We start from the raw sequence: 15,690 nt of genomic DNA on the forward strand, positions 1-15,690 counted from the left end.
ACGAAAGAAGAGAAAGGCGGCAGAATTGGGAAGCGAAGAAAGAGGCAGGGATTCGGAAATTGGAAGAAAATATCTACGTGTAAAGGCGTCGGAGAGTAGGACTTTTTAAATAAAGCGGATGAAGTGTCGGAAAAAGAAACACTTTTTTGACGAAATCAAATCTCTTCTTGTGGAGCTAGAGAAATGTTCAGGCTAGGGGTGTTTCTTTGACGGTTTTTTATCTGTTGCTCGGATAGATGTAAAAGGAGCTTCTTGGGCGTATTTGTCTTTGGTTTCACGAACATTTGATGCTTTGTTAATATCGGTGCTAACAAGATAAATGGGATTTGGCTTGTAAAAAAGGACTGATGATATAAACATATGCTTTTGGGGCCCCAAAGTAAAGTTTGTTGATGGCATGGTGAAGGAAAAAAGGAAACTGTTACTGTAGCTGAATTTGTTTTGTTAGGTTCTACCCTTCCCTGGTTTCGAGTATGACCGGTCCAGTTTTATTGATATCTTGTAATGTTGGACGGGACTCCTGGTCCCCAATGCTTTTCTAATATCAATGAAAAACGTCATCTTTCAAAAAAAATATATGAGGAAAGTGTTCCATCGAGCTCAGATGAGCTTATCTGAGCTCGAGCTCAGATGAGCTTATCTGAGCTCGAGCTCAAAAACACATGTGGCCCCACATTTTTTGGGTGATCCAAAGCATTCATTTGGAAGGCCCTTCCATGGATAGGGTGTGTAACAAAAATCAGCCTTCTGGGATCATCCTAACCCTGCCATTTGTGGAGGGAAAAAATGGGCATAAACATAGACACACAGTGTCTGTCCATTTTCCCCTCCACCTTTGATTGGGTTAGGATGATCCTATTGATCTGATTTTTGGTACACCCTATCCAGGGAAGGGCCTTCCAAATGAATGCTTTGGATGCCGCCTAAAATGTGGGGCCACGTGTTTTTTAGCTCGAGCTCAGATAAGCTTATCCGAGCTCAAGCTCAAGCCATAACTTAACATTGTCCTCTTCGATGAGACCTTCACCCGGAAAGACCGGCTAAGTGTCATGTCCAAGTGCTGCCCCCGCGGGAATCTGGGCAGTGGTCATAAACTCGTAAGGTCCATGACCTGAGAACCACAAATGCATCAGGAGTCAATTCAAATTAGCACTGTAAATCCGTTGTAAATTGACAAACAGATAGTACTTTGTCACTTTTTGAAAACACTGTGCGCTTAAGCTCACCAACCTTACGGTGCGCTTAAGCGCCCAATCACATGGGTCCCACATTTTCTGTGGTGATCCAAACCATTCATTTGCAAGGTCCTATCGTAGATAGGGGGTGTACCAAAAAACAGCTCCATAGAATCATCTTCACCCCTCCATTTGTGGAGGACAAAACTGGGCAGATTTGTGGATGGGTTAGGATGATTCTCCAAAAAAGGATGGGTTAGGATGATTCTATGGAGCTGATTTTTGGTACACCCCTCATCTATGTAAGGACCTTGAAACTGTTGGTGCGCTTAAGCTCACCAACCTTATGGTGCGCTTAAGCGCCCAATCACATGAGTCCCACATTTTCTGTGGTGATCCAAACCATTCATTTGCAAGGTCCTATCGTAGATAGGGGGTGTACCAAAAATCAGCTCCATAGAATCATCCTCACCCCTCCATTTGTGGAGGACAAAACTGGGCAGATTTGTGGATGGGTTAGGATGATTCTCCAAAAATGGATGGGTTAGGATGATTCTATGGAGCTGATTTTTGGTACACCCCCCATCTATGTAAGGACCTTGCAAATGAATGGTTTGGATCACCACAGAAAATGTGGGACCCATGTGATTGGGCGCTTAAGCGCACCATAAGGTTGGTGAGCTTAAGCGCACCAACAGTTTCCCCTATATATATATATATATATATATGAGAAAAGAGTTTCTACACACTAGTGTAGATAAGTTATCTACACACTAGCTTAAAATACGGTGGGGGCCACATTGTTTGGGTGATCCATAGGATCATCCCAATAAGTTATCTAGACACTGACTTAAAATACAGTGGGGGCCACATTGTTTGGGTGATCAAAAGCATTCATTTGATGGGCCCTCACATAGATAGGGTGTGCCCAAAAAATCAACTCCATAGGGTCATCCCAACGCTACAATTTGTGGAGGCTATGCAAGGGACCATCAAATGAATGCTTTGAATCACCCAAACAATGTGGCCCCCACTCAATGTGGCCCCCACTGTATTTAAGCTAGTGTGTAGATAACTTATTTACACTAGTGTGTAGAAACTCCTCTCTCTCTCTCTCTCTCTCTCTCTCTCTCTCTCTCTCTCTCTCTCTCTATATATATATATATATATATATATATATATATATATATATATATATACTCTCTCTCTCTCTCTCTCTCTCTCTCTCTCTCTCTCTCCCTATATTTATATATATATATATATATATATATATATATATATATATAGTTTCTACACACTAGTGTAGATAAGTTATCTACACACTAGCTTAAATACAGTGGGGGCCACATTGTTTGGGTGATCTAAAGCAATCATTTGATTGGCCCTCACATAGATAGGGTGTTCCCAAAAAATTAGCTCCATAGGATCATCCCAACCCTACGATTTGTGGAGGTAAAATTGATGTGTATGACCTTCATAAATCTATCCAGTTTTTGCCTCCACGGTTCGTAGGGTTGGGATGATCTTATGGAGCTGATTTTTTGGGCACACGTTATCTATGTGAGGGCCTTAAAAATGAATGGTTTGGATATATGAGAAAAGAGTTTCTACACACTAGTGTAGATAAGTTATCTACACAGTAGCTTAAAATACAGTGGGGGCCACATTATTTGGGTGATCCAAACCATTCATTTTTAAGGCCCTCACATAGATAGGGTGTCCACAAAAAATCAAATCCATAGGATCATCCTAACCATTCGAACTGTGGAGGCAAAAAATGGACTAATTTGTGAAGGTTTAAATGATCCTATGGATCTGATTTTTTGTAGACACCCTATCTATGTGAGGGTCTTTAAAATGGATGGCTTGGATCACCCAAACAATGTGGGCCCCCACTGTATTTTAAGCTAGTGTGTAGAGAACTCTCTACACATATGTGTAGGAACCGTTCTCTCTCTCTCTCTCTCTCTCTCTCTCTCTCTCTCTCTCTCTCTCTCTCTCTCTATATATATATATATATATATATATATATATATATATATATATATATATATATATATATATATGTTATTGGTGAAGCCTGATCTCAGTCTAATCTGGAAAGTACTGTACACTTTACCCTGACTAAGCAGTTATACTGGGGGTTTTGTACTTTCATGAATTAGGGTTTTTCTTTATTGTAACACGTTTCTGAACGCCATATAAAAGGGATGTGATATCAGGAGACGCTACGGAGAGGCATGAGGGTTTGTAATCTTTTCTTCAGAATAGTGGAATCATTGGCTTATCGCTCTACCGTGGACGTAGCCCATACCAAACTGGTTGGGTGAACCACGTAAATCTATGTGTTCTGTGTGTGAATCTTTCATTTATCTTTGCATCGTTATTCTGCTGCGTTGTTAATTCCTAACAATATACTATTAAAAAATCCCGTGCGATGCACGGGCCGACAAAGAACTGTACAAACCACATCATAGGTTGATCCAAACCGTCCATGTGATGGAACACAACACCAATAGGTTGTGCCCGTAAAATCATTTCCATAGGCTGATTCTAGCCCTCCAATCTATAGAGGTTTCCATAATATGTTGTTCCTCTTAAGGTGCCCGGAATTCGTAAATATTTTAAAGGTCTGCGGAATTCGTAATATTCTCAAAAAATTAATAAGGAAAAGTAGGTTTTTCGTAATTGTCATATTTCGATACCTTTTCTTTGTAGTTTTGTCCATAATTGTCATATACAGGTACCCATTGTCCGTAATTTCCCTCCAAAACTTTAGTAAGTAATGATTATTATTGCTAGCTTCTTTCGGTACTTATTATTGCTAGCCACCTTTCAAGAAATAGTATTTCCGTGCAGTTTTTTACCACATCTAATAAGACAAATCTCTGAACACATACAATTGCAATGGATGGGCGAGACGTAGCCTTTGGAGAAGGTGGCTAGCAAATCATGATTCGAAATTACCAGCGACGTGTTAATTCCACAGTTTTTTCAAATAATTCCGAAAATTCAAACCTTTTCTCTTCTGCTATATATATATATATATATATATATATATATATATATGGGGAAGGTATTTGTGAGCGGCCCCTCATATAAACTTATATGAGGTGACGGCTAGAAACACGGTGGGCCCACATTTTGGGGGTGATGCAAACCATTCATTTCATAGGCCCTGACATAGATAGGGTGTGCCCAAAAAACCAGCTGCATAGGATCATCCCAACCCTTTGAACTGTGGTGGTGAAAAATGGAAAAATTTGGGCAAATTTATAACTGCCCATTTTCACCTCCCCAGTTCGAAGGGTTGGGATGATCCTATGGAGCTGACTTTTTGGGCACACCCTATCTATGTCAGGGCCTATCAAATGAATGGTTTGGATCACGCCAAAAATGTGGGCCCACATGAGTTTCTGTCGTCACCTCATATAAGTGAGTATGAGGGGCCACTCATACTCACTTTTCCCTATATAAATAAATAAATATATATATATATATATATTTTATATTTGTTTCAGCAGAGAAACAAGAGTCTAAGTGAGTACTATAACACTCTCCAGTGCACGCATATGGGGAAACTTGAATGTGTCTAATCAAATGATATATAATTGTTGAGGAGCCAAGTTGCAAAATTTCTATCATGTATCAACCCCGAGTATCATTCAGTTCATGGACAGATTCTTGTGAATATGGAACTTCCCGCTCAACAATTTATATTTCAGCCCTCTAGCGCCAGCTGCGTCTAGTCTTAATGTTTGTGATGTGTAGGCTTTGAAAACATTCGTGATTAGAGATGGAGGCAAAGGATTTGGTGGTATCGGTAGAGGATGAGTTGGAGGGGCGGCAAGAAATGCATGTCAGAGGAGAACAAAAATAATTGTAGGGGCATTTTGGTCAGTAGACCAATTATGTATGACTATCAATATATTGTCAGTATACATAGTTAATAAAGGAATTGAGATGACTCTATTGTCAATATAAGTAGCTAATGAAGGATTTGAGATGAGACTCCATTTGAGATCTCTCCACCTCGTTGCTCTATCCTTCTTCGCATTATTTCAAGCTCATATTCTTTATATGCTATCAGAGTGGGACGATCAAGATCATCAATGGCAATCCTATTATCTTTCTAAAAAGTATTCCTTTCTTACTTTTCCATTGACCACGAAAACCTTAACTCTCTTGTTCTCCTCTTTCATACTATTTTCAATCCAAAATATCTCACCAATCAATCTTTCCATTTATCTGATTTTCTTCTTTCTCAAATTTATTTTTTTTTTTTTAAAAGAAGAAACTCTTATCTTCTTCCACCCAAGGTCTTCACCCTTTGCTCACCCCTATTTCTCTCCTGCCAACATAATCCTCATTTACGTCTTCAACATAGTTTTAAATTTCGGCCAAAATCCGGGACAGAAATTTAAAACCGAAACCAAAATTTAAAATTTTCAGACGAAATTATAAAATTTTCACCGAAATTGTGGAAATTTCGTTTTCGCCTGAGGCCGAAACCAAACTTTCAATCCCTGGTCTTTGAGTCACTTAATTAATTTCTTTCGTTTCTAGTGGGCTTTAGCATCATTCACTTAAAAACAGATGCATTTTTGCACCCAAACTTTTAAATAGGTGCATTTTAGCACCATTTTGAGAAAATTCCAACAAACGTTCATTTTTCTGCCTCGTGAAAGCTTTTGAAACCAAACCTGCTTTTGCTATTCCATTTCTCAGTTCCAACCCTATCCGCCCTTTCGACTCTATTTCTCGTCTTCCTCTTTCATCTCTTATGCACTTTTGCCTCAACTGTCAAGTGCTACTTTTATCTTTCCTCATCACCACCTCTTTTACTATCTCCAATGGCCTCTTATCCCACCTCTTTATTGTCTCTTCTATCCTAACTAGTTAATATCAAGCATTCTCGCAATAATTATTTCCTTTGGAAAGGCCAAATTCTCCTAGTTTTGTGTGTCTAGGTATCCTTGATTGCCTAGAAGATTTGTTGATACATCCTTGTGAGTTTATTAAGGTAGAGAAAAATGGCGGTCATACTAGAGGAGATCCGAGTTCGAGCTAGATTGTAACCCAGAATATGATTCTTGGCAAGCCAAGGATCAATTGTTTGGGGCGTGAATTAACAAATCTTGATGTGATCTCTGATCGTAGTTTGTGAAAGGCACTTCATTCCTTCTACTATGAGAAATATGAATGTTGTATCATGCAGTTACGGATTGAGCTTCAGAATAATCAAAAAGGAAAAGCATCCCTTCATGAATGAAAGGTCTTTTTGATCAGTTTGTTGCCATCTAGCAAACTCTTGATGAGCGTGAAAGGTGAGCAACAGTCTACAAAGGCTCAGTGATGATTGCTCAATATGATCAACACCTCTATTTTCACTTGCATGATTTTTCTAACATTCTCTAAGCTTCGAGCTCTACTCATTCACCACAATAGCCTTATGCCTGAATCTAAGGTCATTCAAAAGATTCCCATTCTACTGACAGATTTGAGGTTCTCTACTCATCCAATGCACATAGATGCGGTGGTGTTGGACGGCGACAAAAGTAGTGTTTAGAGAGTATATGATGGAGAATATGTGATTGGTGGTGGGAAGGTGGGGTGATGGAGGGGTTGTGCAGCTGGAGGCTTGAGGGGAAAGGGTGAGGGAAAGGTGCTGGTGAAGAGATGGAAGGGGTTTTGGTGCGGGCTGGGGTTGTGCGGTTGGGAGAGGAAAGGAAGGTGTTGGTGGAGAGGTATGGTGGTTGTGGATTGAGGTAGAAGGGTTGGAAGTGGTGCGGTTGGAGGGTGGGGGTAGGTTGCGATTGAACTCAAATGGAGGGAGAGGGTTAGCCGTGGGATTGAGGGAGAGGGGTGGAGAGAGGGAACAAGGGAAAGTGTCTTGAGTGAGGGTGTTAGGAGTTCTGTGGTCAAGGAGGGGTGAATTTGGGTGGTAAGAGGGAGCAGCTGGGTTTGCGGGAGAAAGGGAAAAAATACGGCATGAAAGAGAGACTGAAAGAGAATACCCAATGTGGGCAAGGTTTTTAATTTCGTTTTCAGTTTCGGTCATCAGCGAAACGAAAACATTTCAGTTTTGGTATGAAATTTCAGCCGAAATCTTGTAAAATCACAGAAACATTTTGGTACAAAATTACGGTCGAAATCCAGGTAAGATTCTTCACCACTAGTTTTGTCTTTTTAGTTTTTGTCATTTTTCTAGAGATATCTTAAAGGAATCTCATCGTTCTTCTCTTTTCTGCTAGTGGAGTTGATTTTTGTTAGCGTTTCTGTCAAATGTCGGCATTTCGATAGAAACATTGCTTTTGTTATCTGAAAAGTTGCATGTTACGCAAATTTCGACCAAAACATTAACGAAATCACATTCTTGTTCTACGCGGCAATATTTTTGTACTTAAACCAAGTGGTTCTAGGTTCAAAACACTAACGACATCCCGAAATTTTAGGCAAAATCTGGTATTTTTCCGAATCCAGGAGGATTTCATTTCGTTAGCGGCTGAAATTGGAATGTTTCGACCGAAAATAAAATCATGCTCATAGGCTATGGTGTTTACTATGCTATGGGGTTTACTAAGCTTGGGGGCAATGTTCTCAAAAATGGATAAAGGCCTTAAATTTATAGACAAAATAACCCTCCTAGAACTAATAAAACTTGGACTTCTAATCTAACTTGACAAGACTTATTCCACTAATTCTAATAGAACCCAAATATTTATTTATTTTGAATGGTAATAGAACCCAAATATGAACTCAAAACAAATTATAACTTAATCAGAACTCTCTACACGGGAATCTCCTACCAAACAAATTAGAACTCTTAATTATAACTTAATTAGAATTCTCAACATGGGAATCTCCTTCCACCAATAGACTACTAGGCTTTTTTTTTATGATGGGTCCTTGAGGTCACTTATTAACTTAACTGGCTAATTACGAATGACTTAATTGCCTTTACACTAATACACTTGTGGGCCCTACTTTAAACACTTACAACTTAAAGAAACCAAGTGATATTGATGGAAAAAGATCGTGGTGCCCCTACTTGTTTTTGAATGATGACCGTGATACCCGTAGTATAACTTAAAGGACTTAAAAGACACATAAATTACACTTAAAACTTAAAATATGGGTCATAGGATGGTCATCATCATGCATATTTTAAAATTACACTTCACCACCGATCTTCTAGCATCTCCGGACCATATCTGGCAAGGTTTTAGCTCCTTTTGAGTCATATCATCTCTCCCAAATGAAAAGAACTTTACTCCAGAGATTTGAAAGTGTGATGTATTGTAGAGCTCGGGGTTGAGTAGTTGAAACTCTTCTAACGACGATCAATGTGCATTCAGACAAAGGACGACCTCTCCACTGGATTAAAAACTTACGATACCATATTTGACGAGATAACTGGACTAGGTGATGAAATTGGGTTGTCAATGTGATGACCAGAATAGGTAATAATTTCCTCCATGTTGAAAATTGGACTACTTCCCAGGTCGTCTGGAAGCTCTAGCAAATATGCGTTGGTGTTATTTTTTCCACAACCTTGTAGGGGCATGCACTTTTGGAATTAAGCTTTTTGTAGGTGCCTTTGGGATACCGCTCTGGTCTTATCAGAACCATAACCATGTCACCTTCTTGAAATTCGACAAAGTGATGATGCAAATATGCGCGTCTTTATGTTTTGTTACTAAGGTTAATTCATTTACGCATCTCATCATGTAATTCGCACATGTGCCTTGAGAATCTCTCAGCCTCAATACTTGTTCTAGCTTCTTGCGATAAAGGCACGAGATCAATTGGATGTTGGCGTTGAATCTCTGTGACGACTTCAAAAGGACTTCGCCATGGGGATCTATTGATTGAGTATTTTAAGCGAACTCAGTGACTGTAAATATCTGATCCCACATCATGACATGATCACCTACTAGACAACAAAGTAAGTTGCCCAAACTTCGGTTCACCACCTCTGTTTGGCCATCGGTCTGCGGATGAAAGAAATCTCAGTACTGAGAAACTTCTAGAGTGCAGCAAAAGAAACTAGTGAACTTTGTCTAAATCTGACACAATGGTTTTTGGTGACCCATGCAGTCTCACAATTTCCTCATGGAAAAGTCTGGCAATATGAACCACATCTGATGTGTTACTACAAGGGAGGAAGTGGGCCATCTTGGAGAAGCGATCGATTATTACAAAAATCAAATCATAGCCTCGTATCGTCTTTGGTAAGCCTTTGGACAAAGTCCATGCTTAAGTCTTTCCACAGTTCATGTGCAATTGGCAGTAGAGTGTATAACCCGATGTTATGCTTTCGTCCCTTTGCTAATTGACAGGTTCGGCACTGTTGGGTAATTTCGTCATGTCACTCTTAAGGCTAGGCCAAAAGAACCGATTCCGACCATCACAATGGTCTTATCTCCTCCGAAATAGTTGGCGATTCCTCTGGTGCATAATTCTCACACTGCTTGGTCTCTAAGGGAAGTGTCAAGAAGGCAAAGGCGAGTATCATGGAAAAGATAACCATCATGCAACGAGTAGTCTGTGGCTCCCTATTGTCGTCCGGCTATGAGATCGCCATAGATCGTGCTGAAATCCTTGCAGGAGGAGTATTGTTTCCTTAGTTGATCAAACCCAACAACATGCACTTCCATAGAGTGTAAATGTAGAAGACTCGACTTAGAGAGTCCACTCATGCTCGGTGTTTGATGATGAAGATATATTCTTGTAAGAATTCCACCCATTTACTATGTTGATGACTCAAGCTTCTTTTGGGAGTTGAGATATCGGAGTGCTTGATGATATGAGTAAAGGACAAGCTCCTTCAAGATGAGATAGTACTACTAGTAGCATAGTGTTTGGACTACTGCGTAAAGCTATTTGCCGTAGGTAGCGAACTTTTTAGCCCCGTTGATCTTTCCACTATGGAAGGCAATGAGATGTCCTTACATAAGTACTCCTCTAGTCCGATGTTGGATGCATCACCAACTCACTTCAAAGACCTTGAAAAAGTCAGGAAGTAGTAAGATGGGGGTTCTCAGACATCATTTGCTTTATCACCTCAAAGGCATTGGTAGCCCCCTTCGACCATGTGAATTCTTCGTGGAGTCGATGATAAGGATCATGATGGTGCTTAAGTTATTAATGAATCGCCTGTAATATGTAGCCAAACCATGAAAAGTCCACATCTCATGCATGTTAGGGGGTATAGGCCAATCCAGTATAGCTTCCACATTTTCAGGATCAGCTTTAACACTTTCATTAGATACAATGAACCCAAGAAAGATAACAGTATGGGTCATAAACGAACACTTCTTCATGTTAGCATAAAGTTTCCCCTCACGAAGAGTCTTTAATACTTTTTCCAGATGAGTTACATACTCCTCTCGACACTTACTAGAAACGAGTATATCATCAAAGTAAACAATGACAAGGAGTGTATCTTTTCTTATCCAAACAAACTTGTTCGACCTTACAAACCTAAACTTGCATTTAGATTTGTAATGTCCAACTCTACCACATTAATAGCATGAATAGTCATGGGTAGAGGGATGATGTGAACTATAAGAGTGATTTTGATTACACATGTTTTTGTTCTCTTCTTGTAGGCTTGATGTTTTCTAGCCTAAGCTCTTCCTTTTCCAACTTCATCTCTTCTAGCTTATCTTCTAGATGTTCAATTTCTATAAATGTTTTTATCGAGCGTTTTACAATTGTTTTACCGTGCTTTTGTTCTCTGTCTTCCATGTAGATAAATCATGGACCTGGAAGAATTGGATGATTGGATCCACAATTTCTATTCCGGGGAAAGTCTCGACTTTAGCCGATGGTTCACCAGTCCATTTGAACAGTTCTTTCCTTTACTTTCCTCCATTCAGATCGATTGGAATATCCTCAGAGCAGCTGCTCGGTATTGGGATAAAGACAATCATGTCTTTCGATTCGGATTAGAAGAAATTTGTCCCACCTATGAGGAATTTTGTACCTTACTTGGGGTATCAGAGGAAAGATCCTCTGTTAGGCCTATCATCAGGCCAGGTTATATACAACGAGGCAAGCGACTTTTCTGCATCCGAGGGCAGGACCCTTTGGACTAACTCGAATCTGGTGGTAGCTGCTGTGGAGATCTATTTTGGTGAATAATGATGACCCTGCCACCATATCCATCATGTCGTCGAGTCGTGAGATCAGGAACAAGTACTTGATGGCGATTTTGTTGATGGTGCGGTTGTCCGCACACATCCTCCAGCTATTGTCCTTCTAAGTGTCAACAATGCTGGAACGGCACAAGAGGTGAGGCTTTCACATATCAAACCCTTGTGGAGAAGTTCATCTACTTGGCGTTTTACTTCGGCATGCTCAGTGGGATTCATATGACATGCCAGTAAATTGGGTAGATGTGACACTGGAACAAGGTTTATGGCATGCTGAACGTTCCTCATGTGAGGTAATTCATCAGAGAGCTCATCGAGAATCACGTCCGAGAAGTCCTTTAAGACTTTAGCCATCTCCGGTGGAAGATCACATAATAGTTCGTCAACTGGTTCATTGACTTCTTTAGTGATAACTGCGTAGACTACGCATGTCTCCTTACTCTCTAGCTCAAATTGCTTCTGCGTGAGAAAGTGAAGCGGTTCCTCTTTGCGGGAGCCGTAGGTTTTACCTTTGCTCGAATTTTGGGGCCTTCAGAGGGCAACAGCTTTAGTATCATCTTCCTTCGTTATGTAAGAACAAGTTCACATTTGCATGTTCGTTGTGGTAGACAATCACGGTCGTATAGCCATGGGTGCCTAGAATAATATGGCCCATATGGGTGACGTTCATAGGAACTACGTCACACCAAAATAGTATCTTGGCACAACCCGAAGAAAATACTAATAAGGGTGTGCTGTGTTACCAGAATCATAGTATTGTCTACCCATGCAATCTTGTATGGCAAGAGTAGTCTTGGAGATGACGTTCATGGTGTGTCCCCCATCAATGATGAGCTTGCAGATCTTATCGCCACTCTTAACACGAGCATGAAAAATAGCAGTACGCAGCCAGTCCTCCTTACATTCTTCCTTTGGTGCAGCTAAGATGCGTCGAACCACGTAGGCCAAGGATGGGTCAATATCTTCCGGAAGTTCGTCCTCCTCTGAGAATTCTTCCGGTTCTAATGCGAGGTGAAAGATGACTTTCGTTGTCTTCTTCATCTACAGTGATATGTAGGCTTTTGGATGGTCAATTGAGATAAAGGTGAACCTTTCCACCATTTGAGAAGCAAACGATGCCAGTGTTAGGCTTTTGAGGTGGTCGACTCATGGGTGAAGCTGCAGGTATTGTGAATGCCGCCCGTGGAACATTGGGCTTATGCTGAGTAGCATTAGGCTTGGATGTAGGCCTACGGCCTCGAACCATGGCTGGTGACCTTCTGTTGCTCATATCACCTTGTGGTGTGAACCGTTTATGGCGGGTTACCATAAATTCTTCTCGATCTTCTGAGCGGGATCGTATATACTGTAAACTGCTTGATCTCTGCTCCCGGTCCATTATTATAATATAAAAGGGTTAGAACAGGGCATTCAGACGTGCGGCAACGCAGATATCACGTCGTTCTCACTCAAATAACCCGTGGATATCATTTCCAAAAGTTGAAGTGCGACTTCTAACCGATTGGTACTTGGAAGCTGCTCATAACACATTAGTTGTGCTATTAGGACCAGTGGAAAGCTCTTCAAAATCATCATTGTTGTGCACGATGTTGGGGCGTTGTGCTTTTCGGTTCATCTCCTCTTACTCACAGCTCGAGATTGGTAACTCGGTCAATATATTAGTGACGGCATTGTATATGTCTTGAAGGGAAATATCACAGTGTTGGTACGTCTGACCACTTCTATTAAACATATGAGAACCAAGGCTCAGATACCAAGTTGGTGCCAAAAGACCACTTGAGTGGGGTTTAGAGAGTATACGATGAGGAGTTGATGACTGGTGGTGGGACGGTGAGGTGTGACGGGGAAGTTGGGCATCTAGAGGCTTGGGGGAAGGGTGAGGGAAAGGTGTTGATGGGAAAATGGAGTTCTTTCCGCTTATGCTTTGGCTGTTACTTTGTCTCAACCCTACCTGTTCTTGTGAAAGATATGACAGAACACAGTTCTAATCAAACAGAAATTAAAGAAGAAGAAGAAGAAAAGCGTAGGAGAAATATGAAGAAAGCAGTGAGTTAATTCGAGGAAACTCAGGCCTCCAATGTATTGAAGCACTCTATGTGATTATTTCCTTGCCCAATAGCCATACGAAATCTACATCTTATAGAAAATAGAGAGAGCAAATTAGGAAATATAGATCAGCGGAATAGGGAAAAGAGAAAATAGAAACCTACTGCAACATAGAAATCTAATTGTAAGAAAATAACCTAAATAAGGAAAAGTGATTTTAGCATACCAACGGGGAAGCTCCTAGCAAGAAGTGTAGCTTATAGGAATTTATATTTTTTAAGGAATTTGGCGCCTTCACATGTAGGCATGAGAATCTGAACAGCATTCCACTACGACTATTTAATGCACAATTTACGGTTAGGGTTTTCGTATAAAGCCACTCTTCTAAACCAAAGGCCATCCATAACTAACCATGAAGCACAAAGCATGCGCTTTTGTAAGGGAATCTTGACTGTCAGAATTTAAGGGTGATAGATTACGTAATTAGTTGGATTGGGCAACTAAGCCAGACATGGTAATTATGTTAGAGTAAGATGTTTCTATCTTTATCTCATTCCAAAATAAATCCTTATCTTTCCATGTTTATCCATTGAATTTTTGTCACGTGCCTAATTGGTCGTAATACAAATAAACAACGAAAAAGACAGAAAAAAGAGGGGGAGAGAGGTTGATTCTAGGCAACCGGAAGAGGGTCAATTCGAGAGGAACGATGACTCTCCTAAAACAAAGTCTCTGTTTTGGCTGCAAAATATGTTCATTCTCATTGAAATACAAAAACTTAAATACAAGCAGAAAGAGAGTTCCACATCATCAAACCATTTACCCGCTAGCATGATACTTAATAAAAACTAATACCCCAAACCCTAACATAAATAATGATCTGATAAGTACTTTGTAACTACAGCACATACACCATAACCGATACGTATCAGTTTTCTATATGAACAGTCATCAGGGTGTGTTTGGTTGGACAAAAACCTGGATAGTATAGAGGTTTTGCTTTGTATTTGGGGCCACGTCAGCAAAATCTCTAGTTTCGTTGCCCATGTAGCATCAAAATCCCTGGAGACCGACAAGATTCATAGGTAATTATTGCTGATGACGTGGCATCCATGTCCCCTCCTTATCTTCAAAGCCAAATTCTCCAAAAAGGTGGAATTTGGCTCGGAGAATGTTGCTTTTTCTCTTTATCTCTTTCTCTATCTTCTCTCTCTATACTGGTAATGACACTTCCTCTCACTACTCTACGACGTTGGAAACCAAACACTACTTGTCACTACTCTACAATGTAAATTCTAGGTAAATCAAACGTTTGTCTCCTCCCTATTGACTACTTATACCACTAATATACAAGGTAATTACATATATCCAAAGGGATCCTTGTAAATCATCCAAGAAAGGGCGTTTTGAATTATTATTTTTTTCAAGAAAATGATGGGACAGAGATGTGGATTGGATTAGATGAACCCTAGAAATTTTGTTTGGGAAAGATGAAGAAGGAAATGAAGGGTGGAGTTACCAAAAGTGGGAGGGGCTTCGGATAGGTCTTCGAAGCGAGGGCGCTTCGTCTCTGCATCGTTTACAAGGCGTGCAACGATCTCTTGGGCTTTCAACTTGGCGAACTCTATCTCTTCTAGCTTTCTCTTGCTGCTACTGTCACCCTCTGAACTCAACTGTTGTTCTTCGCCCATGGGAGAGTCACTTCTAAGCTCTGAGAGAGAGGGGGGTGCGGGGGGTTTGTATGAAGTTAAGGAGATTTTATATGGTGTAAACCCTTATAGTCCCTTATTTTTCTAAAAAGTAATGTACGGCTTACACCATAGGATGATCCAAACCGTCCATTTTATGGGCCATGAGATAAATAGGCTGTGCCAAAAAAATCATTTACTTATGATGATTTCAACCCTACCATGTTTCCACAATATGCATTTCCTCTAGATCGAAGGGCTATGATCATCATATGGAAATGACTTTTTGGGCACAACCTATTTTATGTTATGGCCCATCGAATGGACATTTCCATAATATGCATTTACTCTAGATCGTAGGGCTATGATCATCATATGGAAATGAATTTTTGGGCACAACCTATTTTATAAAAACAATTCCTTTCCAAATGATTTACTCATGCCTTAGGACTAGACCTGGCAAAACCGACCCATGCCCGCGGGTCGACCCGGCCCACCCGCAAATTTGCGGGCACGGGTCTGGGTTTTAGTGACCCGCCAAAATGTGACCCGCGGGCAACCCAACCCGCAAAAACATGGGTTGGGCCGGGTCAACCCGCGGGTACCCGCGGGCTTTTTGGT

General features: G+C 40.5%; 1 protein-coding gene across 1 annotated transcript in view; it reads right to left on the reverse strand.

The window, feature by feature from the left end:
• Window positions 1-15,117, reverse strand: part of LOC143851776 (uncharacterized) — a 47,166-nt gene extending 32,049 nt beyond the window's left edge. Inside the window, exon 1 of the mRNA XM_077361260.1 lies at window positions 14,901-15,117. Within this exon, the coding sequence (XP_077217375.1) occupies window positions 14,901-15,072 (172 nt within the window). The 5' untranslated portion in view covers window positions 15,073-15,117. The remainder of the gene's footprint in view (window positions 1-14,900) is intronic.
• Between the last annotated feature and the right edge of the window lie 573 nt (window positions 15,118-15,690).

Source organism: Tasmannia lanceolata, unplaced genomic scaffold (assembly GCF_043159265.1).
Source record: "Tasmannia lanceolata isolate RefF3 unplaced genomic scaffold, GAP_Taslan_0.1 ptg000018l, whole genome shotgun sequence".
Taxonomy (NCBI): domain Eukaryota; kingdom Viridiplantae; phylum Streptophyta; class Magnoliopsida; order Canellales; family Winteraceae; genus Tasmannia; species Tasmannia lanceolata.